Below are 25,492 nucleotides of genomic sequence, written 5' to 3'. Positions count from 1 at the left end.
AGTCATAATTCCAATTCAAAAGAAAGAAAAAAGATCCTTTACCTTTGACAGATACCGTGAAGAATTTTTGAGCTCCCTTCGTTTCAAGCTAGAACTTTTAATTTCTCATGGATTCTTTCTTGTCTTCACACCCACTTCTAAAAGCTTTGTTTTACTAATTCGGAATGCTTCACACTCGTGTGTCTTTTAGCGTAATCGGCGTCAAAGCATGCTTGGGAAAAAAGAATACATTCAACTTTGTATCGATTGCGCAGGAATGATATGGCATGCTAAATGAACAAATGCATGCTTTCATCGTGGAGGCCATAAAAGCATACATTTATAGTGGAGGCTATATTCAAAAAAATCCCCCCCCCGAAAAAAACTTTATAGAAAACCAGAATAATTAATAAAAAAAATATTCGATGTTTTAGCCAAAAGTCGATTTTTTTCATAGCGTAGTCACCTATCTGAAATAATTTTTAAATAAGGGTTGCAATAAGGAGCAAGAATTCAGATGTTTCTAATCAGAGGCACTCAACTGACTATTATTCGGAAATGAATAAATACAGAATACGAAACAAATACGATAATGTTTGTTAAGAAGGCTGGAGAAAATATTTTGTAAATTTATATACAAATTGATTTTTTTATGTAATGCTTATAAAAGTGTGAAAAATATACAAACATTAAATTTTCCATGTTAAGTCTAAATATATATATAAATGTGTATATTTAAACTTAAAAAATTAATACATTTTATTCAAAAACAGTTAAATCTTTAATATAAACTCCCCTATCTTGACTCTTTGGTACGTGTTCTTATAGTTAAGGGCTTTTTCCCTCGAATTTATTTCAAGTTAATACCCCCCCCCCACACACACACGAATGAGTGTTTTTCCGTCAGTTGCATGCACTGGTTTTTCTAAACAATAATGCATATAACAGTGAATCTGACTCGCACATCGAATTACTAAATTTTTAATTTTAAGTGAAAGTATTAAGTAACTGAAAATGTAAAAATCACTTAAAAATACCTCAATAACTGCGATACCATTTTATTATTCAGGGAATTAAAATAGTAATAACTGTCCAAAATATAAAGTGTCATCTAATTAGGTAGTTAAATAAATTCGTATGTAAAGGTGTTAATATTATATGTAAATATACTTGAATAACTATTTTATTCATCATTTTATCAAAAACTTTTATCTAAAAAATTTTTTTAAAATTTAGAAATTTCTCCGGTTGCAAAGTTATAATACTGAAGGTAAAATTTGAAAAATTTTGATGCTAATTTATTTAGAAAGGTTTAATGCATACTTGATAAGCTCTTTTGATGTTGTTAAAATGCTGCCGTATCACAAATATTTATACTTTGTCGTCGACTGCAATCGCTAATATTTCATTCATGAAATAATTGTAGCCTAATGAATTGATGATGGTGATGTCGTGTCCACTTTACAGCGGAAGAGAGGAGCAGTAGCTTCTGAGGGTAAGGACTCCTGAGTACCAGAGGGTAGAAGTCTGACCTAGCTCATATGAAGATGACACGCACAAATTAGCTTGCACGACCCCTTTTTTAGAGAGGGGTTCTTTCACACACCTCACAGATAGAACACAGGGTAAAGAGCAACCACGCCCGAACCAGGACTGGAACCCGGGATGCCCATATCGTGGAGAAGACGAGCTACCCCTAGGACAGGACGCCAGCAGCCTAATTAATTAGATTGCGAAAAACAGATATTTTACTGTTAAATAAACTTAATTTATAATTAATGCAATTTACTTAGTTTGCAGATTTATGGGTGAATTCACATAATTTGGTTAAGCAACTCTTCTTAGCATTGCATATTGTATAAGAGAATCGAGAGAAAAGAAAATTTTATTAAATGAAATTTAACTGTTAACCAGATTTTAGTCAGAGAATTCTCATAGTGAACTAAGTGAAACGAACTTACAAATTCATTACCAAGGAAGCAGCAACTGGATGAATAAAATGACAATTCTTTTTTGAACTATTCATTGTCCTATTCCTGTATAATAAAATAAAGCTTTCACTTCCCTAACAATTCTATTGACAAGTGATCGAAATAGTGGATGCAAACAATTTCTTCTTCATAAACGATGATACCATCTTATCCGAAATACAAAGAACAAGCGACATCTTATTCAATTACTATTTTAAATAAGAACTAGTTACGACATTTGAATTGGATGTCCGAAAACCCACGAAATTTACATCCATCGCAGTGAGTTCTGAGTCGGCCGACTCTTACAAAAATACGATGTCTTATTCACCGGCTACCTTGTCGGTCATACTGCCAAAAGTAGTGCAAATTATAAGCTGAATGAATCAGATGTTTGAAAATCTGCAAACCAAAAATTATCAGCAAAATGCGACATCTTATAGACTTGCCACCTTATCAATTATTTTCCCTAATGAAGTCAAACCGCTTAACCGTCATTTGCATATTTCGACTGTTTACAGTATATTAACTTTGAGATGTCTTTTAAATTATCAGATTCGTTCCAGCTCCCTGTAACCGTCTTGAGGAGAGTGAAAACGTTTGCTGACGAAACTCTCAATCTCTCAACGACGGGTGGGGGCAAACAGTTGCCGACAGGGGGCAATTGCTCCTTTTGCCCCCTGCTAACGCCGCCTCTGTCCCCTTCACATATTCCCTTTTTACATTATTGTATTCTGTGTAGTTGTTGCTTTGTTATTTTTTTTGTCCTGTATGTAAACTTAATCACCCCCCTCTTTTTTTTTTTTCTAAATAAATCTTTCCACGTATATCCATTCAACTAACAGGGAATCCTACAGATTCCAAATTCGGGGATACTCTGTGGTGAAAAGAAAAGAAAGAAGGGGAAAAAGTATGAGTGTCTTTGTTCTCCGTAACTCTTTCCTGCAAAAGTTCGCGTTAATTTCATGAGTATGCGAATAATGCAATTTTTTAGATGCGTGAAAATTGTGAATTCCTCCCAGTAGACTTGGTCCTTTAAATATCCCTTTTGCTAGAAGCGAAAGGAGTAAGATTAGGCGAGCGAGGAGGCCAAGTTGTAGAAAACAACGACCGATTATACCTTCTTCAATAAAAGGACTCACTGAAGAATTCACCTGTTCAAAAAAAAAATTTTTTTTTTAAAGCCAAAGATCTAAGTTGCTGTGAAACTATACTATACTGTAACTTTTGCAGAGAGCAATCACGCTTGATGGATTTTCTGTTACTCAGACATGGCAGTAGAGAGTATTCACTTGGTCATTTAAATGAAAGTGGGCCTCATCCGTCCACATAATATTCACAGCCAAGCGGCTTCGACTTCCATTCAAGCAAGGAACTGCCGCCCAAATGTTTCTAGGATTCCAGCATTATTGTAGGAGAACTCATGAAGATTATGGATTTATACAACAACCCAGAATTCGCCTCATCACTTTCAAACAATCGAACAGGGCACGCCAATAGCACAAGAAGTAGTTGATTGACTAGCAACATCATGTGGAGATTCTCTACGTCCGCCAAAGTCACATCTACTGCATTGTACCATGTATCTGCACTGTACCACCTACTGCACTGTTCTACTTGTTAAAATACCCGGCTACTCGGCTCTCAAATTTTATCAAACAGAGTGATGTGTGTCATTGTTCCATGGTATATCCTCACTGGCGTTCTTTTCATTTTGATAAAAAAGAAATTTCTCTAATAGAATTTTGTCCTTTAGCATCAGCATTATGCAACAACCAAATGAATACTGTCATCTGTGCATTACACGTCTTGCATATTAAATTAGGAATTAAATCCGTCAAAGCTTTGACTATCTATCGGTCTATCATAAGCATTAAACACGATAATTCAAAACCGCAATGACTTAAATACATGAAACTTGGTATGGCATCTTGTGACTTCAGATGTCGTTATGTATCAGATTTTAATCTCATATCAGTCAGAAAAAGAAAAAAAAAATACGCTTTCTGTTTTCTAGTACTTGTGTATTAACCGTGTCCTAGTGATTTATCACCAATGATAGCAGGCTAATTCACCCTTTCATAAATACTGTTCGCCAATGGCATGCGTTTAGTAACACATAAGTACATTTATTAGAGAATACGGGAGAAAGTTTAGGCGAGACCACTCTCCCTGATTCAGTTGAAAGTATATGTAATTCCTAAGTACAGACAGTTGTATATTTTAGAGACTGAAAGACAGCAATTAAAGAGACAAAGAACCTTACTCTTGAAAGATCCACATTTAATAGTCTATGATTTAAAAACTGGTTTTGGCAAATCTTGCAACTTTTTAAATTAATTTCGGTTTCAGTTACAGTTATGGAAAATGCCAATAGAACGAGGAATTATTTTTGCTTGTGTTCGAAAAGCATATTAGTATCAGATGGAATGAGTAGTACTCGAAAGAATCGCTAATATTGGATTAATAATTTCTAACATCGGAAATATTATTTTGCGAATAACTAATTACAATCTTATACCATTGCACAGACTTTTATATTTTTATCATAAAAAATAGCAATGCGCTTATTTATTCCTGTTCATTTTTCCAACAAGAGCATGATAAAACTTGCACATCTCAGTCATAATGCTACTTCTATGTCCCATTATGTTCACCTCTGTTAATGAACTAACAGCGGCCCGGGATAGCCGGCTAAGTAGGGCGGTGGATTTGCCTCCCATGAGTTGTGAGTTCGAACCCAGCCGGCCGAAGATTCTCCGTGTACATGGCGGCTGGTGCACGTTTAAATCTGTCGTAAACACAAAGTCATCTAAGTCGAGACATTACCATTGGGGGCACTGGATCAGAGGTCATCGTTCTCTGATTCAGGTCTAAATTGTTACAAATGATGATAATTATGATGAATGGTGGACGAGTGAATGAAATGTAGGAATGAAGTCTGCCTCGTGAAAAGGGCTGTGACGCATGAGTAGCTAAAGCTTACTTTTGGCCCTAAATGGCGCTACTGAAACAAGAGACGCAAAAAGACTTAAAATCACTAACTTCGTCAGCGGGCTTGTCTATGACAAATCCCATAAGCAACAACAACAATGTTTGTTTTTATATGTTTTTCAGTGCACTAGCTTACAGACAGAGGTATGAATTAAAAAAATGTTCGGGGTGAGATTTAATATAATAGTAGTACTCCTTCAAGATGTTCCAGACATAGCACTCGTTAAGAGATTAGCTTAGCATCCATGCAAGAAGAACTCGATCCTGGGGTAGCTTTATTTCATTATCTTTGAAAATTATTTCAAATTAAATTGATAACTTATAAATAATTTCATTTAATATCTTATTCATTCTCATGTAAAAATAAAAGTTCATTCGCTTAATATTTGAATTAGAATTTATTAATTATTTTTCAAGTTATCCTTATTATTAAACATAGTTATTTCATTTTTTATAATTAAAAATTAATATTTACTATATTTATTTTAATTTAAAACTATATTTTTAAACAGAAAAAATAATTATAAATTTAACTTTAATTGTGATAAATATTTCCTACAGTGACTCACATCAAAAAAAATTTTTTTTGTCAGTAATTCTAGGTATTTATTCTTCGTTTATATATCTTTCCTCGTCCATTTACATTGCTCTATGAGAAATTAAACCTGAGAGCCAGTGCAATACAATTATTTTTAATTCACAAGCCTTGATTACAGGCGATTGCACTTTTAAATCCCAGATTGGATGCTTCACTATACAATGATTCTATCTTGATTTCATTTTAATTATCCAATACATTAACATCATCTGTATTCATAAACATTTTCCTTCAGAAAACTTTAAATAAAACTAGATTATGTTGAATAAATTAAAGAATGATATAAAACTCTGCATTCGCAACAAAATCTGAGAAAAACTGGCACGTTTTCTCAGCGTTTCTAAAGCAACAGAACAAAGCAAATATTTTATTTTCCGATTGTGCAAAAATGATCTGAGGTATCAAGTTATTTTGTTTTCATTCATGTTTAATACTCTCAAAATCCGCGGCTTGATTGTAAACAGAATTGAACACGTAGCAACAAAGGCTGTTATTCCCTGAATGCCGGAAGATTGCAGTTAAAGGATGCCAAAAAAATTGTGAGCTTGAAATAAGACGTACGGGTGATTTTGGTTCACCGTTGATGTAAGCTTATGTGATAAAAGGAAATGGTACGTAATGTTTGGTTCGACAATTTTTGAATTCTTTTAAAGGTCCATTCGGTAAACGGAATATTTTGAGCACTTTATCAAGATGCGAGTGGCGTCATGCATTTCATCGGAACTATCACATAATGGGATGGTGGATAAGTTGAATTTGCGATAAGGATCATTTGCTTATTAGATGTGCTGTGGTTCGATTCTGTCTTCTATTTCGAGATGGGTTTGCGATGAGACAATAGTTGAGATGTTTCCACATGAATCTCTGCATTTGCTTCGATAATAGCTTCCGGTTGTAATTTGAATGCACCTTTCACATTTCCTTGCACCTTTTCACATAGATATTTTCTGTAGAAATCGAGTCTATAAATGTTGATTGATCCTTTACAAGAGAATCGGTTTCTTCGTTTCAAAGGAGTTCTGAATGAGGAACTAATAAAAAAAAATTTTTTTTAAGCTTAGGAATTTTTGAAATGAACTGTTGCATGACAAACGAAAGATGATATTTTGAGGCGAAGTTTTTAGGCCGAATGACTAGAAGTATCGATATCCTTGCAAGGAATGAATAGATCTTCAAATGTTTAACATATCAGCTAAGACTTTTGACTTGAAAATAGAATTTAATTAATGAATACGATAATAATTTTTTTGATAAACCTGCGATCGAGGGGATGGATTTCGAATCATCAATGGCTATGATTAAATGATTTGGAAATGGGATTCGGATGCCAGCTCAGTGAAGCTAGCTGCAATGACTGAAGCTGGAATTTCTAATTTCAAAAATTGAACTCGTCTACTGAAATGCTGAGGTTTTCACCTCTCGTCATATTCGATTTACTTTCGCCCGATTCGGTGCCTATAACTTTTGGCTTACAAAACAAAACACGTGTGAATATTGCCACTTGTTCCAATCAAAGCATATGAAAAAAAAAAAAAAAAATGCTGATAAAACCGGAAGACCTCGGAGCCCACCGCTCCTTGTGAACGCACCCAATAATACTTTTTTTTTTCGCAGGTGAAAAGAAAATGAAAATATAAAGAGCTATTTGGTTAAATTTATCCTCGGAATTATAAAATAATTTATACGCAATTGCGAAGTTGCGTGAAACAATCAAAGGTTGAATCCACTGCTTGTCCGACGCGCGCACTTTCTGCGTTCGCGCAGATGTGAATGTAATCCTTCAAAAACACAACAATTTAAATGAGCGAAATTTTAATTGGGGTGCTATCGCGATGATTACACATATATATCGAATTCTGGATTTCAGTTGGAGAGAAGAAATTGCCCAAAACGGATACTTGGCTTTCTTTATTACGCCTCGAAGCACGCGTGATATTATGTCATAGTACGAAAATGGGTGGACACCCTACCATCTAGTGGTCCTGATCTTGCTCCGTAATTTCCAAGCGTGCCTTTATTAAGGAGTATACGAGAAAGTCTAAGGAGGACCACCTTCTATTAACTCTTTCCAGTTTTTTCTTTTCCAAAATGAAGATAATTTAGGGCTCCAATGAGTCAAATAAAGTATAAATAGCTGTATTTTGCTAAAATAAAAACAAAAATTAACTATAAGCGCAATTTTTGAGGAGGGTCATATGTACTCCAGTGATCTTTTTAAATGGAACACGTGTCCCATTGGGGTTGAGGTGACCATATAAAATGCAGCGAGTCTCTAGTTTCTATTGCAAGAAAATTCTTACCAATTACATATCCAACATTATTCATGACATTTCTATGTATGATACATTGCAAAACAGATTTTGCAGACGCAACTTTAAGCCTGGCACATACAGTTTTCGTTCGGTTTTCTTTTTTACTAAGATGTAGTTAAAAATTTCACTAACTATTGAACAGAAAACTATTGGGGCATGCATTTCAATAAATTCCTCACTTACTTATCCCTTTGGATGATTTAAAAATATCAGCGGGACATACATGTCACGGTGCAGCCCAAAAGGTTAACATAAAATACCCACCTACATTATAACGATATTGTCCGCCATTCAGAATATCGAATAACATCGCGAAGAAATCATACAATATTGTGTGCTAATAGCTATGACGAATCATTAGAATATGCACAAAATGATTGGCAAATAACACATGTCTACCGAAATAAGCATTAATAACCTTAACTTGGTTTCAGAATTTTTAAATTCACTTTTATAGCTTTTCTTTTCTACGCCTGAGGGTTAGATTTCATACGATCCTGGAAGAAAGCAGAGACGTTCAACTCTGGAATATTAGTTGAAGCAAAGCGAAAGTAAGAGACGCATACTATTCGAATACCAAACAAAACACCCACACTTCAGAGGCTCCCAAACAAAGCATATGGAATCTATATCAAAAGAGAACGACTGCGTAGAAAGTTAGATTGTGACCTTTGAACTGTTGCGCTACAAAGTAGGAGCAATTTCCGTTTCTTTGTTCTACACAAACAATCAACAAGCTTTTGCACACTTTTTTGTCAATCGAGATGTTTCGTGATTGTTAAGATGGAATCTTATGGGGGATTTTTTGACTCATTTTCGTATGTGAAAGAAGCATTCTTGCAATTTTCGATGACAGCACACTGTTTTAATATTTTCGGAACTTATTTATCAATTAATCTATTAATATAATTATATATATTACATGAATGGCCATATCTGGTAAGAAATAAGAGAAAAAAATGATTTCAAGAGTCTGTTACATATATAGGTTGAAACCCTGTATATTAAATTAGAGCTATATGAAGAACTGGATACAGACGTAATAAGTCTTATGAAAACGTTTTGCGAAATCTGCCTGAATTCATAATATATTTATAATTTTCTATACTTTCACAATAAGGTCTTCCAATTTTCAGTTGAAAGCAATACATGTTTGCATTTGAACTGAAAATCATCACAAATTCACTTAGCTGAACTTAATAGATTTTTTTCCCTTTACGCATTATAGAGCCAATTCTTGCTAACAGGATGCATGTGAAATTATCGGATATTATACCGATAATATCCCGAAGTTATTATCGGATTAATAACTTCGGGAAGAGGAAAAGAAGTACTGTAACGGTACGAACGATCGGATCTTAAACTTGAAATTCCCTAGTTTTATTTCCCTAAAAATAAAGACAGAGAACTTTAAATTTAAGATCCAACGGTTTTTGAATAAAATGTATTCGTTTTTGAGTCTAAATGTATACATGCTCCTACGTGTAAATTTAGACGTAAAAGTACTTTTTAAATAGTTAATTTTTCATATTTTACTAAGCCATTACAAAAGAATAATTTTAGTACACACATGTATTTACAAAATATTTTCGCCTGTCACCTTAAAAAACAACAGCATCTACGTTTTCGATATTATTAGTGGTTTTGCAAACTCATTTGCATTAGATTCGCAATCCTTATTTAGGTAAGGGAGAGAAAAAAAATTGTGGTGAAAATTTTTTAAATTAATTATTCTGGATTCCTAAAAAGTGAATTTAGTTCCGACATTCATTTTATACTACATCCATTATAATGGCATACATTTCATTGAAAGTGAAATAACATCAAGACACAATCAACGTAAAGTTGAATGCGCTGTAAATAAGGAAAGCATTGATTATATATAAGGAATGCAAATAATTACATTGAAAGATAAACGAGTGAAAAGCATTCTAATTAGAACAAAATCGAGTAGCTTCGATCTTCTGTAGTGGGAGTAAAGAAAAAGAAAAATTATTTCATCAAAAGTTTTTCGACTTGAAGACGCGGCAAATAATATTTATTCTTCAGAATACTGGTGGCAAAGGTAAATGAATTCTTTTCTCTCTCTCTCTCTCTGAACTGGGACAGATTTATAAGAATAAGCATACGATTTCTTATTTCGTATTTTTTCTTATGTTGATAGAATCTTGGATATTAATTCTTTTCATATAATTATATTTTGTAGAAGCTTTCATCACTTTCAAGATAATTCGCTAATCAGGAAAACTTTTAGATAATTAATCTTTAACTGCTTGTAATTAAATGTAAAATTAATTATGTGCTATTTCGAAGCTGAATTAGGGAAATTATACTTGCCTCCTGCGTCGGAAAATTTCTATCGCCGTCTCTGTTTATGAAGAATAGAACAATCAGAATCCCGCGAAAGTTATAAAAAAAAAAATAACACTTTTTTTTTCTTCTTATTTTTGCATGCAAGTAACATCGAAAGAAATTTTCTGTTTTCATGTTCATTTCTCCCTGTTCGTGCCTCTCCTTATCAAACTTCGGTTCATCCTCCAGATCGCTAAGCTCCTTTTCACTGACACAGCTCTCCATTTGATCTTCGGCCGTTTCTCCCACTTGGCACTTGCCGTTTCCCTCAATTTTTTCTGTGACATCTGGGAAGTCTTTTTCCACTTGGACCTTGCTTTTTCCTTCAATTTCTTCTGTGACATCTGGAACGTCTTCTTCGATTTTATTACCTTGATCTTCTAAAGCTCCTTTCATTGACGAACGATCTTTCTTTAATTCTCGCTGCCCGGCTTTCATTTCTTTCGTAAAGGCTTTCATTTCTTCCGTAAAGGCTTTCATTTCTTGCAAAAGTTTATCTTGCCCAGCTCGACTATCTTCCAGCATTTTCCTTAATTCGTCTAACAAAACGCTCAGAACAAACTTTCCCGACATTTCCGCTCGAGATCTTGACAGCACAGCACACAATCAGCAGTCCTCAGTAGAGAACAACAACGACGTTTATTAAACACAAAGACACAGACGACGAATACAAAGACGACAACTATATGCAGCCGAGACGTACGCACAGGTCGGCACACTACAGCAAACAGTAGTCCACAAGTAATAATCGACCACAGCACACAAAGCGGCCAGACAGACTTCAGCAGGAGAGGGAATCCTCGGATCTTGTCTCACTGTCTCCTCGCTTTAGCTGTATCCAACTGCCGACTCACTACCACATGACTGGCTACTCCCCACACAACTTGATGCTGCTTCCACAATAGACAACAGGACTCGGTACACAGCCCAGTTCAGCAATAACTTGGCCTCCACACAACGCTGGCACTCCGCCGTTGCTTCGCTATCCTCTCAAAGACTCGTTACTTGTCTACGACTACGTTTCCGCTTCCGATCTGGTTCACTGCAGTTTGAGACTGCCGGCCTTTTATAGCTCCCGGGAGGCAGGCCGAGAATCTTCTAGGCCAATCAGGCGTATCTCGATTTCTAATGGACGGATCGTTAAAATTCTCGAAGTTTCCAGCATTATCTATTTTTTCACCAAAGGGTCGCCAAGTTTCACGCCAAGCACTGGGATCACTGGCTCGGCACCCGAGCAGCCTCCAATACAGATGATTGTAAACCAGTCTTTCCGATGATAGAAGTAACCGTGCTGAGAAGCAACTTTACAAGCTTGTAACACTATATATTAGCTGCTAAAGAAGCATACTTAATAGCCTTCCTTATATTACCTATCTTAAAATTTTTTTTATCAATAATGATATAGTGCATGAATTATTCTACTACAAGGAAATTATGGACTAAATTCCAAAAACACAATTGGTAGCAAACAAGGAAATAATATTTGTGAAACATTAAATATAACTTTTCATTCTTTTATCAATCAAATTATTATTTTACTGTGATATACCTTTAACTATTGTATAGTTTATGAATATCTTTTTCAGCCTTATTAATAAAATTAGTGCAAACTTGAAAAGTTTTGAATGTATTTAGACAGTATGAAAGTTATTTGTAAAATATACCTTATAATAAAACAATTATAATACAGTGAAGTTGTTAACACTGTAATAGTAAATATAACTAATAATTACAGTTTCAATAATCAATAACTACATTTCAGAAGGGGAAAAAAGGTAATTTTAAAAATATAAATTATAGTTTCAAGGATATTGTAACTTATTCTCAGAAGACAGAACCTATATGGAATCACAGGGATAATTAATATCTAAAATAATAAATAAACATTAAGAACACTGTTTCTTGAAAATTTTATAACTATTTAGTTATAATTTTTAACAATTCCAAATAATTACTTGTCTACAACTGAAATATATTAACAGAAAATTATTCATACAGTTTCATAATACAATTTATAAAAAATAGCAAATTATTTAAATAACAGAGATCAAATTTAATATTTAAGAAGGTAAACTTAAAATTGGAAGTAAAATTTCACTTGTGCAATAATAATTATTATAAATATTACTTATATGATTTTTCTAATTCCCAAATAACTGGTACCTCAATTTACCCCACCCCCCCTTTTCAGCATATTAAAGTATTTTTCTTAATTTGCTCTGAATCAGATTAAAAATTTTGATTTTGAAATTTTATAGCACATACACAACAACATAAATTTTAATTTTAAAAATATCTAGTAATGATGGCCTGCACTTTAATAAAATCTTTTATCTCAGAGGATGCAAAAAATCAAACATTTTGAATATTATAAAGCAAATAATCTTCTCCATTAATAAAAATGAGAATATTATGAAAATAAGATTTAAGAATAGTTTTTTGTACATTTATTTTTTACAAACAATATTTACATGCGAAAAGCAGAATCACAAACAACAAAGTTCATAACAATTTATACAAATACTTTTGAACACATTTAGGATGTCTTTTAAAATAATGTAAAGCTCTTAAATATAAGAATATAAAAATAAATTAGGGACCCTTCACAAGTTGTCATTCAAAGATCCTTATTCAATTCCATCTTTAATACTCAAAATAGTGATAAATTCTAGAAGATACATTTGGAGTTTAACATCAGCAGGTTTATTCGTAACAGAAAAACCAGGTACTCCAACTTTTTCCAAAGTAATTTGCTGATCACTGACCTATAAATTAAAAAATGTTAACATATTTCAAATAAAAAAATTACTGAAAATGAATTTTAAGCATTGCAGAATATAAATCAAAGCATCTAAAAACTTGAAGAAAAGCTTTTTTTTAAAACTTGTACAGATATTAACAGAATTTAAATTTATTTGTGGACTGGTTCAATAATCCAGATTTACTTCCTGGCCAGATTTAACTAGCCTTCTTGGCTCTAATCACTGAACTAATTATTTTATTCCCCTATCCTATTAAGTCGTGTCATACCTATGGATAATTTGATCCCTATAGCAAGAAAACAACAGGAACTCTAAATAGCTAGTTAAAATTACAGCCTTCAACAATGAAAGAAAATCATTCAATCAAATACTTAATGAAATAATGGAAATGATTTTTGGTTTTATTCACAACAATGAAAATATCATTGTGAAATACACTTTAAAATATTTTTTTAAAGTTGATTAAATCTAGACTAAAAAAAATCTATAATAATTTAATTCAATCTAGATTTAAAACAATGTAAACTATATTAATATCATTGAAAAGTTAATTTTTTGGACTTCAAAAGGTGTAAAAATAATTTTTGAGAGGGAATATTTTTAGAAGTTATCACAAGAAAATACCAAAGTCTAATTAAAAAAATAATTAAAATTTTAATTCAATTTTTTTGTGGAAAAAGTGCTCATTTCCACCCTCCAAGGTATACATGTGTCAAATTTCGTAGCTGTAGATGAAACAGTCTGGTTCAGGCCTGTGCAACACATGTCATCTTTATTATTAGTAGAGATATTTTACAACATAATATGAATACGCACAATTAAGCTTTCATCTACCAGCGCACACACAAGGCCCCCCCCCCATCTATTCTCTTTTGTTTAAAAAATTTCAAAATTTATGAAAGTTAAAACCTGTTATTTCCTACAGCTTTATGATGAAACTAGAAGAAGATTAAAACAGCAAAAATCAATAAAACAATGTATCTCAATTTTTACCAGAGTTTTGGGAGTCAAACTGACTTCCCATATGAAATACATAAAATGTTATGGCTATGACAACTTACAACCATGAGAAATTTAGAGATCTTCACAAAAGTAGTATGACTAATAGTGAAAACAATGATAGCTCAGACTCAAAAATTAATGAAACTCGGGAAAGTGATCATAATGCAAAATTGGAATAAAACATAGATTCTGAATACTCTAGAAAATCTCATCAAAAGACTTTTCTGCTCATGAAAAAAAGTTGTATGCTTAAGCTTCTTTCTGCAAAATTTTAAAATGTAAACTCTACATAAAATATAGATTTTCTTATTCTTTAAATATTTTTTACAGAGAAAAATATTCACTTTATGAAAACGGTGAAAAAGGAAATGAATACAGAAAAGAAGGGGAGGGGGGACAAATTCAATTTTAGTTTTTCTTATCAAATATTGCATGTGTCTTAAATGGAGCATATTTGCATTAAAAAATATTCATACCCTCTGTGCAGATTTTATTTTTATACTAACAGCCAATAAGATATGGAATAAGTACGAATGAATTTGAGATCAAAATGATCCTGTGCATGTGCTAATGTTCAGAAAATGGATGCATGTGCTAAAGGGTTAAAAAAAAGTTCAAATCAAGTATTAAAATACCTAATGGAAAAATAAGTAACATCACACAATAAAGAGATTTTTCTTAAAATTTCATGGAGATATTAGCTTAATAAGAATACACAGTTCACGGTTCATGTGACTAATGCAACAATTGGAAAGATTTTAACAAGCTATAATATGACAAATTATTCTAAAATAATCTCTGAGAAAAACCTTTTATCCTTATATTTTAATTAACATTAATCAGTATAACATATCTATACAGAAATTATTTTAAACAAAAATTATTTAAAAAATTAAATTTTTAGCATTATGACTAACTTAATTTAGTTAACATATAAAAAAATAGTTTAACTTCAAGACTAGGTTTTTCTGAATTTTTAAAATTAAAAAATCTGTAATTAATAACAATGATACATGGAAATGTTAAGTTTGAACAGCTTTTGACTTATTAATAATCGACAATAATCATTTATTGATATTTCATTATTTCAGTGGTGTGACTAATGTAACAATCTAATCTTCTGTAATAAAACATTTAAAAATGAAAAATGGTATATTCAATTTTAATACAAATGAAGCCCTTTCTTAAATTTTTATAGAGGGCATTAATGCCTTTTCTGGTTCCTTATTTAATGGATAATGGCAAATTTCCACCAAGTCTTGAGAAAAAAAATTTCTGGACCATTTGAACATCACATGCAAAAACCTTATTTTGCACATTTCTGACTTTACATTGTATGCTATTATTCACACTACATATTTTTTCCTTGGCCCTTTATAACGACACAAAGCAGTGCAGTTATGGTGCATTAGAAAACAGCAATGCTGTTCTTTATTGATTTTCAAATGTGCTGATACCCTATCTGATTAAATTATGATCTTTCTTTTCAAATTCAGGTTTATTTTTTAAATATCTTCAATTATTTGTTAACTGAACATTTGTTGCTACATACTCGCCATAACACTTGGCGCTATTCAAATGGGTACCAGCACATCAGATTCAACAGCTAATACATCACCACTCAACAGCCTTATCGTTCATCTCACCTCCAACTCACTGGAGGGAGAGTATTGTGGTGAAGCTTATAAGCCAGCTAACAGTTACGGGACACAAGTAATTACTTTTATCTTGTAGTCTTGTTACTTGGCTGCGAACCACAAGGTCCGCAGGTTCTATTCCACCCAAAGCCAACTTCCACAAGAATAAATCAGCTTGATTTAGATATTATGAATTGTAGAAGGCTGGTATACGACAACAGTAGCAACTTTAAAGGGAAATATAAAGATGTACAAATTAGAATAATTGCTCTATATCCTCTTGCAATTTATTGCCTTGCATATCACATACTTTTAATTTATTAATTTATGATGCCACTTCCAGCAGTATATATTGTAAATTCTTTTAGGATATTTCAATTTTTATATTGCTTTTTTTAAATTATACAAAAGAATGGGAAATTCTTTGGAAAATACTGATACTGATGGAAAAATACTGATAATACAGTGAATCCGAAACTAAAAGTCTGTGGAATTCAATACAAGGAATGGCCTTTATTGTATGTTTAATAGCATGGTTTAAAATATTGTTCAAAATTAACACTATCAATAAACTATTTCAAACAAAAACAATTGTTCCTGGTTGATTTAATTTAATTTAGTCGATAAAATTAAAACTGAAATAAAATTTAGCACATTTTTAGATGAAGCAAAAATGATAGCATGCAATTTGAGTATTTCAGAACATTTTTCTGAAAAAACTGTTCGAAAAAGAAAAAGATTATATTCTAAAATAGCAGAAGATTAAGATATAGAAAAATCAACTGAGGAATTTAAATGATATTTTTTAATACTGTAATTGATATTGTTATTGTACAGAGAGAAGATATATTTTAAAATATTTCAAATTAATTTATGTTATTCTAAATTAATTATTTCAACTATTAATTTAGAAAAACATAGATAAGAAAAATATTCCAAAAATTTTGTAAAGTTTTATAACAATGATGTTCATGAAAACTTAATCTAGGAAATTGGTTTACTATGGGATTCGATTTCGAATAAAATGGATATAAATAATGCGCAGGACATATTGTAATAAAAACTAAATTATTATTTCTAAATGTATTAACTGTGTTAAAACTTTTCTTTATATTGCGAGTTACTGCTGAGAGTGCTCTTTTAGTAAATTAAAATTAATTAAGAATGGTTTTCGATCAATCATGTGTGCAGAACGCTTAAATGCATTTGCTATATTAAACATCAAAAAAAAAAAAAAAAAAGAACAAAAACAAAATCATACATTATATATAAACATGCAATAGTAATATATGCTTAGTTGTAATTTTTTTTTTTTTTTTACATTTTACAAAAAAATTTAAAGTCTTGAATTATTTCTTGCACCCAGGCCCCTTTATAGAGAAGGTAGGCTTTTAGAATAAGTGATCTCTTCATTTAAAAATATTATGTACTAGTTCTAATGCTTCACAAGTGATAAAAATTGAAAAATTCATTTATTTATCAGGCTAATGTCAATATTTAAAGAGTGGATAAAAACACAGTCCATTTTTTAGTTCAGGAACTAGGTATTATATTTCTGTTACCTACAAAATTTTAAGCAAATCACTTGAGAAGTCTATAAACTAAAAGATTTTTGCTTTATACCTCTTTTTAGCCAAATAAATAAAATACTTTTTTTAAAAAAATTTTGTCATTTAACTAAGCATAATTTGGTTTCATACAAGTTTTTTCAGTGCAAAAATTCAAAAATATAGCTATTTTAAAACATTTTTTTTTAATCTCAAATATAGTTACATTTCTTAAAATAATTTAAAATTTTTAAAATTCCAATGCTGAATGACTTAACTAAAACCTTATAAAATTTATAAGCATGTTCCAATTCAACATGCAAGTTTTTTTTTTTTTTTTTTGTTGTTAATTGCAGTTGATATAAATTTTTATTTCAGGTTAGAGCTCAAAATTAGGTAAGATGACAGGTGCATAGTGTGAAGAATGGAACAGATGCAAGACTTCTAATATGGAGTAAATTAATATCAATCAAAATTAAAAATACTTTGCTGGTGGAAGTACGAATAAACCATCTTAATGAAATTTTTCATGCAAAATCTTGTCTAACCAAGTTGATCATAAACAACAATAATCATAGTAAAAATTAAGAGCATTTCCCAAGAGGAAAAACAATTCATTGCCTCATTTTGCAATATTTACTCTGTTTTTATCAGCTTTAAAATAATATAATATTAAAATTTTATTTATAAATATCATTTAAAGTACTGAAACTCTTATAGTAATTAGGAATGCAAACAGAATACGTTGCTTGTAAATGCCTGATATCAATACTATATTATGTGCTAACTGTCTACAAAACTACAAACATTTTCAAATATTCCTTATTCACAGTTATATATAAAAAAAATTATAGTTTTGAAAGACCTTTATTAAGATTCAAGCATTTAAATTAATATACTGTCATCAATTTAACCAATCTTCTTTTATTAACAATGTTTGCTCAGTATAAATTTTCAAAAATGACATTTTCTTTCGGCTAAGCAGAGACAAACTTTTATTTCGTTGCTGAATTTGCGATTGAAAAAAAGTTTCTAACCTAAGACCAAATGTTGTATTTTTAGAAGTATAAATGCATATAATCTGATAATTAAATAGACAGAATAAAATTCTTACTTAATTTGCATCTTATAATAAATTGGGAAAATAAATTCAAGTTAAATTTTAAGTTTTTATTAATTAGGTTCAATTTTTTGAAATAGGGGCATTTTTGGCACTAAGCTAAGAAATTCTGGTCTTTATGACACAATATAATTTAAACAAATTAAAAGTCAGTATACACAAGAAAATATTGTTTACTTAAAGAGGAAAATTTTAAATATAAAAAAAAATCACATGAAATATAAAATGAATTATAAACATATTGTGTCATAAAATTTATGCTTAGAAATTTTTGACAATTGAAGGTACACAAAGAATAATAACAAATAAAAAGAACAAGAAAAATCTTACCGTCTGATCCAATTCCATAATTATTTTCATATCTAAAAGATTCAGTTCATTCTCATTATGCTTGTCTGCAGCCTAGTATTAAAAAATAATTTGCTATCAGAAAAAGCTACAGTAACACAAACACCTATAAATAATCAATGCAAGAATTTTTGTTTGGAAGAATTAAACAAATATTCATATGATTTGTATTAAGAGTCTCAAAATCAATATCAAACCAATTTAGCAATAAGTATTCTCATTATGTATGAAATATAATGCATTTAATTGAAAAGGTCATAAAAATTTTAGATTTAAGATTTAGATTTTTAAAATAATTCCATACTTTAGACATGAGATGCATTGTTTGAATTTATTTTGTGTGACTGTTACATTTATCTTACTACATACTGATGACTTACAAAATTTTTAAATTTATTTGAAATTGTTTTAAATTTTTTTTATTACCACCTTTTAAATTTATTTACTTTTTAGTCACCTTTAACGACCACCTGAAGTATTGATTTAATTTCAATTCAATTCTTTAGAAATAGTATGTCTACAATTCCAACAAATTGTTAGTCATTAAAACTATATTACTTTAATTGTTTATGCCCTGTTCATTTTGTATAAGAAATTCTCTAATGGAAATCAATTTTGTGGTAGTGTAAATTGAGTTTTTTTATTGCCCTGTGAACTACACAGAATCTTTCTTTCTTAGTTTTCAATAATAAAGCGATAAAATAATGAAAACGATTTGAATTTTAAGGAGATAATGTAAAAAATTTAAAAAAAAAAAATTAAATTGTTAAAGTTTAGAGAGAATTTGCATGACTAAACTTTAAAATGAGGTAAAATTAATTTTTATGCTAAAATATTTTCAGAAGTTATTGAGGAACAACACCAAAATTCAGATTAGTTTTTTATTATTTAAAATTCTAATTAAAACTTCAAAAAAATTGCTCTGAGGAGTACATTTCCATTCTCTAAAGTATATATGTGTTAAATTTATTAGCTGTAGATCAAATGGCTTGATCTGTAAAACACCAACAAACATGCATTCATCTTTATTAATAGTAAAAATTCATTTAAATTATTTTAATAAATTATGTATTACTTATAAAAATGATTGAAAATTAAAAATAAAACTGCCATTTTGAATTAAAAAATTATTTTCTCTTATCGTATTCATCTTTAGATCAAAATTTTCAATAAATGATATTTTTAATATGATCCTATCAGCTGCAGTTTAATGAAATCCCAATATAATATTTTTTTAAATCTAATTTAATTTTGTAATATAAGGTTCAAATAAATATAGAAATAAAGATCACCAAATGCATGCATATAATCATTTTTGAATGAATTATAAAGAAATATGATTTTTATTTAACATATTTCAGTTTTCTTTAATTAAGAATAGGAAGAAAATGAATTAAATGCCTCACAGAAAAATTCTCAGTTCTCAGTACCTCAAGTTCAGCCATTTGCCTTGCTCTGAGTACTTCTGCATTCCTAGGATTCACCCTAATTTCATTTGCTAATGCTTCTTTATGGCGCTCGATCATTTTCTCTTTTATAGCTATTTAAATGAAATTTTTTTTAAATGCTTGTAAGTTTTCAAAAAATAAGAAGTTAAGTTTTTCAATAAAAAGGCTACTTTTAAGTTACACAATAAAACTTTTACAAACTTTCAACCAAAGGCAAAACTTATTTCAAATTTTAAAAACATTCTGTAGATTAGAATATCATTATTTGATAATTTCAAATTTTTAAAAAAATTTTTGCAACAATCTACTATAATGTGATAAAAATTTTCTCCATACACTAAAGTAGATAATATTTTACAATATTCTTTTTTCAAGCAGCAACAAATTAAGACTATTTTTGTTGGTATATTTCTAAAAAAAATACATATACAAAAAAATTTATTACTATGAAATTATTTTTACAACAAGTGAAGAAACATAAAGAAAAATTACTATTAAAAATAAATTTGAAAGTAAAATTGATTTATGATAAATTTTGATTCTTCATGATCACAGTTGCTCTTTTAATTGACTTGATTCGTTTAAGTTATTCAAATTATTAATTATGAAGATAATTCTTCAGTACACGACATGATAAAATTCTAAAACTATTAAATCTAACCTATGAATGCTAAATTATCTGTAGAATGAGAAAATAATTTAAGAAAAGTTAAAATGTACTATATTCTTGAATTGCATGTGTCAGATGTAATATGCTGAAATCCTTGGGCTTTATATAAACTATAATTTTGCAGTTACATAATCATGAACTTTTATTCCACAGTTATTTTAATCTTGTTTTTAACATAATTAATATTAATGCTTAATTTATCATAAAGATTAAATTTCAATTTAAAATTTTTTTATTTATATTAAAACGATAAGATAAATGTGAAGTAAAATTTCAATTCTTAAAAAACACATTGAAAAAGGAGTAGAAAATCCTTTAAAAGGCTTTGCCCATAGATTAATAAAAATTTTAAAAATATAGAGAAATTCCAAAAATAAAGTCCACCTTCATTCATTTGCATTACCTCAAAAATAGAGTAAAAAAAATCAAAATAACTACATTTAAATTTTGAAATCATGCTAGTTGAAGGTATAGGCTATTTACAACCAATTTAGGAGTTTGGGACTGCATATTAATTTCTTAAACAAAACAAAATGAAAACAATTGAAAACCATTGACTAAGCCGGGGGTGGGCAGACTTTTCCAAGATACAAGCTATTTCTAATTTTCTTTAGGTGTTGTGGTCTACCCAGTGACATAGGTATAGTGAGCTAAAAAAAGTTATACAATATTTATTATAACTTAATAAATATGGAATATGTACTTACCTATATAACTACAAAAATAATAATAACCACAAATATAATAATAACAAATAATGCATTTAACATCAAATAATTCAAAATACATTAAAAAATAAATCAATTTCATCTATAGTTCTTGCAATTATAGTTTATAGAAGACTTAGGCTGCATACAGTTTGCCAATCTTGAATATCTGGGTAAATAATTATTAAGTGTGAATCTTGCACTGGATTCTAAGTGGTCATCTGCAAGATGGGAATGATATATTGTCTTAATTATATTTGTCATTTAAAATGTAGATTCACACAGGTAGGTAGAGCCAAGGAAAGAAGTTAAATGATATGCAACTTTTTTTAAATTATGATATTTTATTTTACCCATTAGGTTCCAAAAGTTATCCTTAGGTTTTACATGGTTAAAGTTAGGAACATGCTTTTAAAATGTCATTTTGAAGGGGGGAAAAACTTCATTTTACTCAAGAGATAAAGAGAATATAATAATGTTCCATAAATGTTCCTTTTAGCATGCCCATCTTAGGTCTCAGTAAAGGCAGTCACCCCAAAATGTCTTGATGGTTCACCAGTTGATCGCAATCGACTAAATGCTTATCCCAGACTAAGCAATAACTGTGAAATATAACTGCTTTATAAATATGATACCGACACTAACAGGCAAGAAATTTTACTGCAAAATAATATTACACAGGCAAATTTAATCTACTATCTACATTTTAAATCTTGGAAGAATAGACAAAATTTACCATCATGTGAATATATAAGTTTCATCCGTCTTTCTAATAAATTATTTTCAGTCATCACTTGAATGTCCTTCAAATTTTTCACAATATCAAACACAGTTTTATCAAGCAATGAATTTGCTAACTCTGACAAAAAGCTATCAGTCATTTTCTGTTGATATGTTCTGGAAAAAAAAAAAGAAAAAAATTAAATATGATTATAAAAAAAAATGCTGTAGATATAATGAAAGCAACAAAGGAAATATAGATGTCCCAACTCCATGAAGAAAAAACATGTATGTGCTTATATCACTTTTTAAAACCAAATATGAAGAGGAAGAAAAAATATTGTGTATCATATTTAGTTTGGCTAACATGTTAGGGCAATAAAATCTAGCTAGCATGTTAGGATAAAATATAAGGTGTAATCTTTAGAGAAGCTTTTTTAAATTACACCAACCATCAAAGAGTTTTGGATGATCATAAAAAATCAGAGTTACATCACTGAGTAAGAAACTGCAACAACAACAATAATAACAAAAATCAACTTTGGCAATAACACCAGAATCTTAATACTAACCCTCATATTAAATCCCATATGCTATTTATCATTTTATGACAAAAATAACCTAGTTTATGACATTTATAATGAACAGATTAGAATGCATGTCAAACGGAATATAAAATATTTTTCTGTCGGTAATGGAATATTAAAATATTGAATAATTTCTTGAGAACTTCATACAATTAAATTACTTTATACCCGCCCCCCCCCATTTTTCAAAAATTAAATGTTTATTACAAATACTTTATACAGATTATTTAAATATTTTTTTCACGATTTTATGAAACATTATAAGAACCTACATAATTAATTTACGCCTCTGATTCCAGTATGACTGATGAGAAATTCAAACTTAAAAAAAAAAGAATAAACATAATCTTAGCGGCCAATTTTGCATTAAATACTTACTCAGGTAATTTGTTACATAATAGCTTTAATTCATTTAACAATATATTATGCCTCTCTTCAAGGAACTCTCGATTCATAAGATCATTTTCATCAAAAGACATTGTAGCTATTTTCTGTCAAATATTAAATCTGAGCCATGAACCGCTTTTTATGTTTTCGCCTTTAATGTATTTTGTATTGTATTGATTGTATTTTTTTTTTAAAGTCCTAAACAGAAAATTTTGCAATTTTATATTTTGGCAATTAATATACATTCCCAATGTTGAAGTTCAATTCAGTTCAGTTGTGTTTTGAGATTGATGCTCTTGCTTATCATCTCAAATTTTTTAAAGCTGTTTTGCTTTAAAATGAAGGATAAAAATAATATATGTCCAATGATCATTTATTAATCATGTTATGTCGATGCACCATTTTAACATCAGTAAATACTTTAGGAGACAATAAAATAACGCTACATTTTATATGACCACGAATATTTTACGAACAGAACAAATTTTTAAAAAAAATATAATTCTACATATGTAATGTATTTAATCCTTCATATATACCGGTGTCCCAGAAATTTGTAAATACTTTAAAAATTCATAAAAATTGAAGGAATGAGTATATTTGAATGCGGTTTGTGAAACTGTTATCTCATGAAGGGAGATTTTTTTTCATACAAAAAAAAGAAATACTTCAAAAATTTGTCGATAGAGGACGCTAAACACAAGCAAAACATACATTTCTACGGGAAAAATACTTTTATTTGCATGCAAGCAATTGTTTACATGCGTATCACACCAGTACTACAGTACTTGTTCTATGTGTCCGCCATCACCACGAATAACAGTTTGGAAGCGGAAGACAACTCTGGTAACTGCATCATACAGCATATCCGGATGAATGCATGAGATTTCGTGGCGAATGGCTTCCTTTAGCTGCACTAACGAAGGTGGCCTATGGCGGTACACCCGAGACTTAAGGTAAACCCATAGCCAAAAATCAAGGGGTGTTAAATCTGGTGAGCGTGGGGCCATTCATGTGTAAAGTGACGGCTGATTATCCGTTCTTCAGTAAAAGTTCTTCTCAAAAATGCCTTCACTTCAGTGTCGATATGAGGAGGTGCCCCGTCTTGCATGAATGTCACTGTGTCAAGGATATCGTGTTCCAATAAGGACGGTATCACTTCCTTCCGTAACATTTCCAAGTAACTTGTTCCATTAACTGAATATGTCTTCCATCCTGTTTTTTTACAGGGCTTTTCAAAGAAAAAAGGGCCTACAATAATGGATGCAGTGAAACCACACCAAACAGTAACTCGTGGTGAACGCAGGGGCTTCTCAGTGTAAGCATGTGGATTCTCATGTGCCCATATTCTACAGTTATGGGTATTAACTGCTCCATGCAAAGCAAAATGAGCCTAATCTATCCACAATATTTTCAGCAGCCATCGCTGATCATCTTCAATTTTCGCCAAAGTCCATTTTGAGAATTTCAATCTCTTATCATTTGGTATCATTTGGCTGTATCATTTGGTAAAAACTGATGTAGCGATTGCAATTTGTATAGGTACAATTGCAATACACCATGAAGGATACGGTACACCGAAATCTTTGGTATACCAGTTATTCGTGCCACTTCTCGTGCGCTACTGACTGCACTTGTAGACTGTTTCCTTAGCGTGTCCATTTGCGAAGAAACATCGGGGGTACTGACTGTGGTTAAACGAGGGGCACCACTGCGTGGCCGATGACACAAACTTCCAGTTTCTTCGAAACGGCGTACTAGGGAAACAAGTCCAGCAGGAGTGATCGGACCTGAACCTTTCTTCAATCTTTTCTGGGTCCTAAACTTTCGTAAGGCTTCAGCCGCCGATTCGTTGCTGACATAAAACAACTTTACCATAGTGCTTTATTCACCAGTGTCAAAATCTTAATAATTATGTTTTCAGAAATCTCACCCTGATTTGGGCGAGTTGCTTTACATAACTGCGCATGTTAACCTTTTTAATTTTTCATGACTCGTAATGTTACGCTTTTAGACCTTTGGACTTTGTAGACATCCCATGTTTTGATTTTATTATAAATTGATAGAGATATTTTAATTTCATGAGTATAGCGCAGCTTTAGCCAAAGATGGCTTTTGTGTCATAAAACACAAATAAACTCAAAGTTGAACTATTTCCATTGACACCAGTTTTGTGAAGATATTATTTTAAATCGTTACAGAAGTGTCTCGGTTTTATTTTATTAGGAGGATGAGTTCAACAAGACAAAGGGGACAATCAGTTATCTGCTGCTCATCCGATAGATTTTTTCTACAGAGTAGCCCTCGGATGTGATACAGTCTTTGATCCAACGAAAAATGTGTGCATTGGAA

The 25,492-nt window shown here is 30.6% G+C and overlaps 1 protein-coding gene across 1 annotated transcript; it reads right to left on the bottom strand.

Moving 5' to 3' along the window:
- Positions 1-12,674: 12,674 nt before the first annotated feature.
- Positions 12,675-23,408, bottom strand: LOC129969524 (protein DGCR6-like). The gene is made up of 5 exons (XM_056084132.1): positions 23,132-23,408; positions 22,183-22,343; positions 20,052-20,161; positions 18,604-18,675; positions 12,675-12,970 (listed from the first exon to the last, which is right to left on the bottom strand). The coding sequence occupies exons 1-5, from the start codon at positions 23,230-23,232 to the stop codon at positions 12,833-12,835; spliced, it is 582 nt and encodes a 193-aa protein (XP_055940107.1). The 5' UTR covers positions 23,233-23,408; the 3' UTR covers positions 12,675-12,832.
- Between the last annotated feature and the right edge of the window lie 2,084 nt (positions 23,409-25,492).

The sequence above is a fragment of the Argiope bruennichi genome, chromosome 5, assembly GCF_947563725.1.
Source record: "Argiope bruennichi chromosome 5, qqArgBrue1.1, whole genome shotgun sequence".
Classification (NCBI taxonomy): Eukaryota; Metazoa; Arthropoda; class Arachnida; order Araneae; family Araneidae; genus Argiope; species Argiope bruennichi.
The sequence above is the reverse complement of the archived record's forward strand: the minus strand, read 5'-3'. Positions and strand labels throughout refer to the sequence as shown.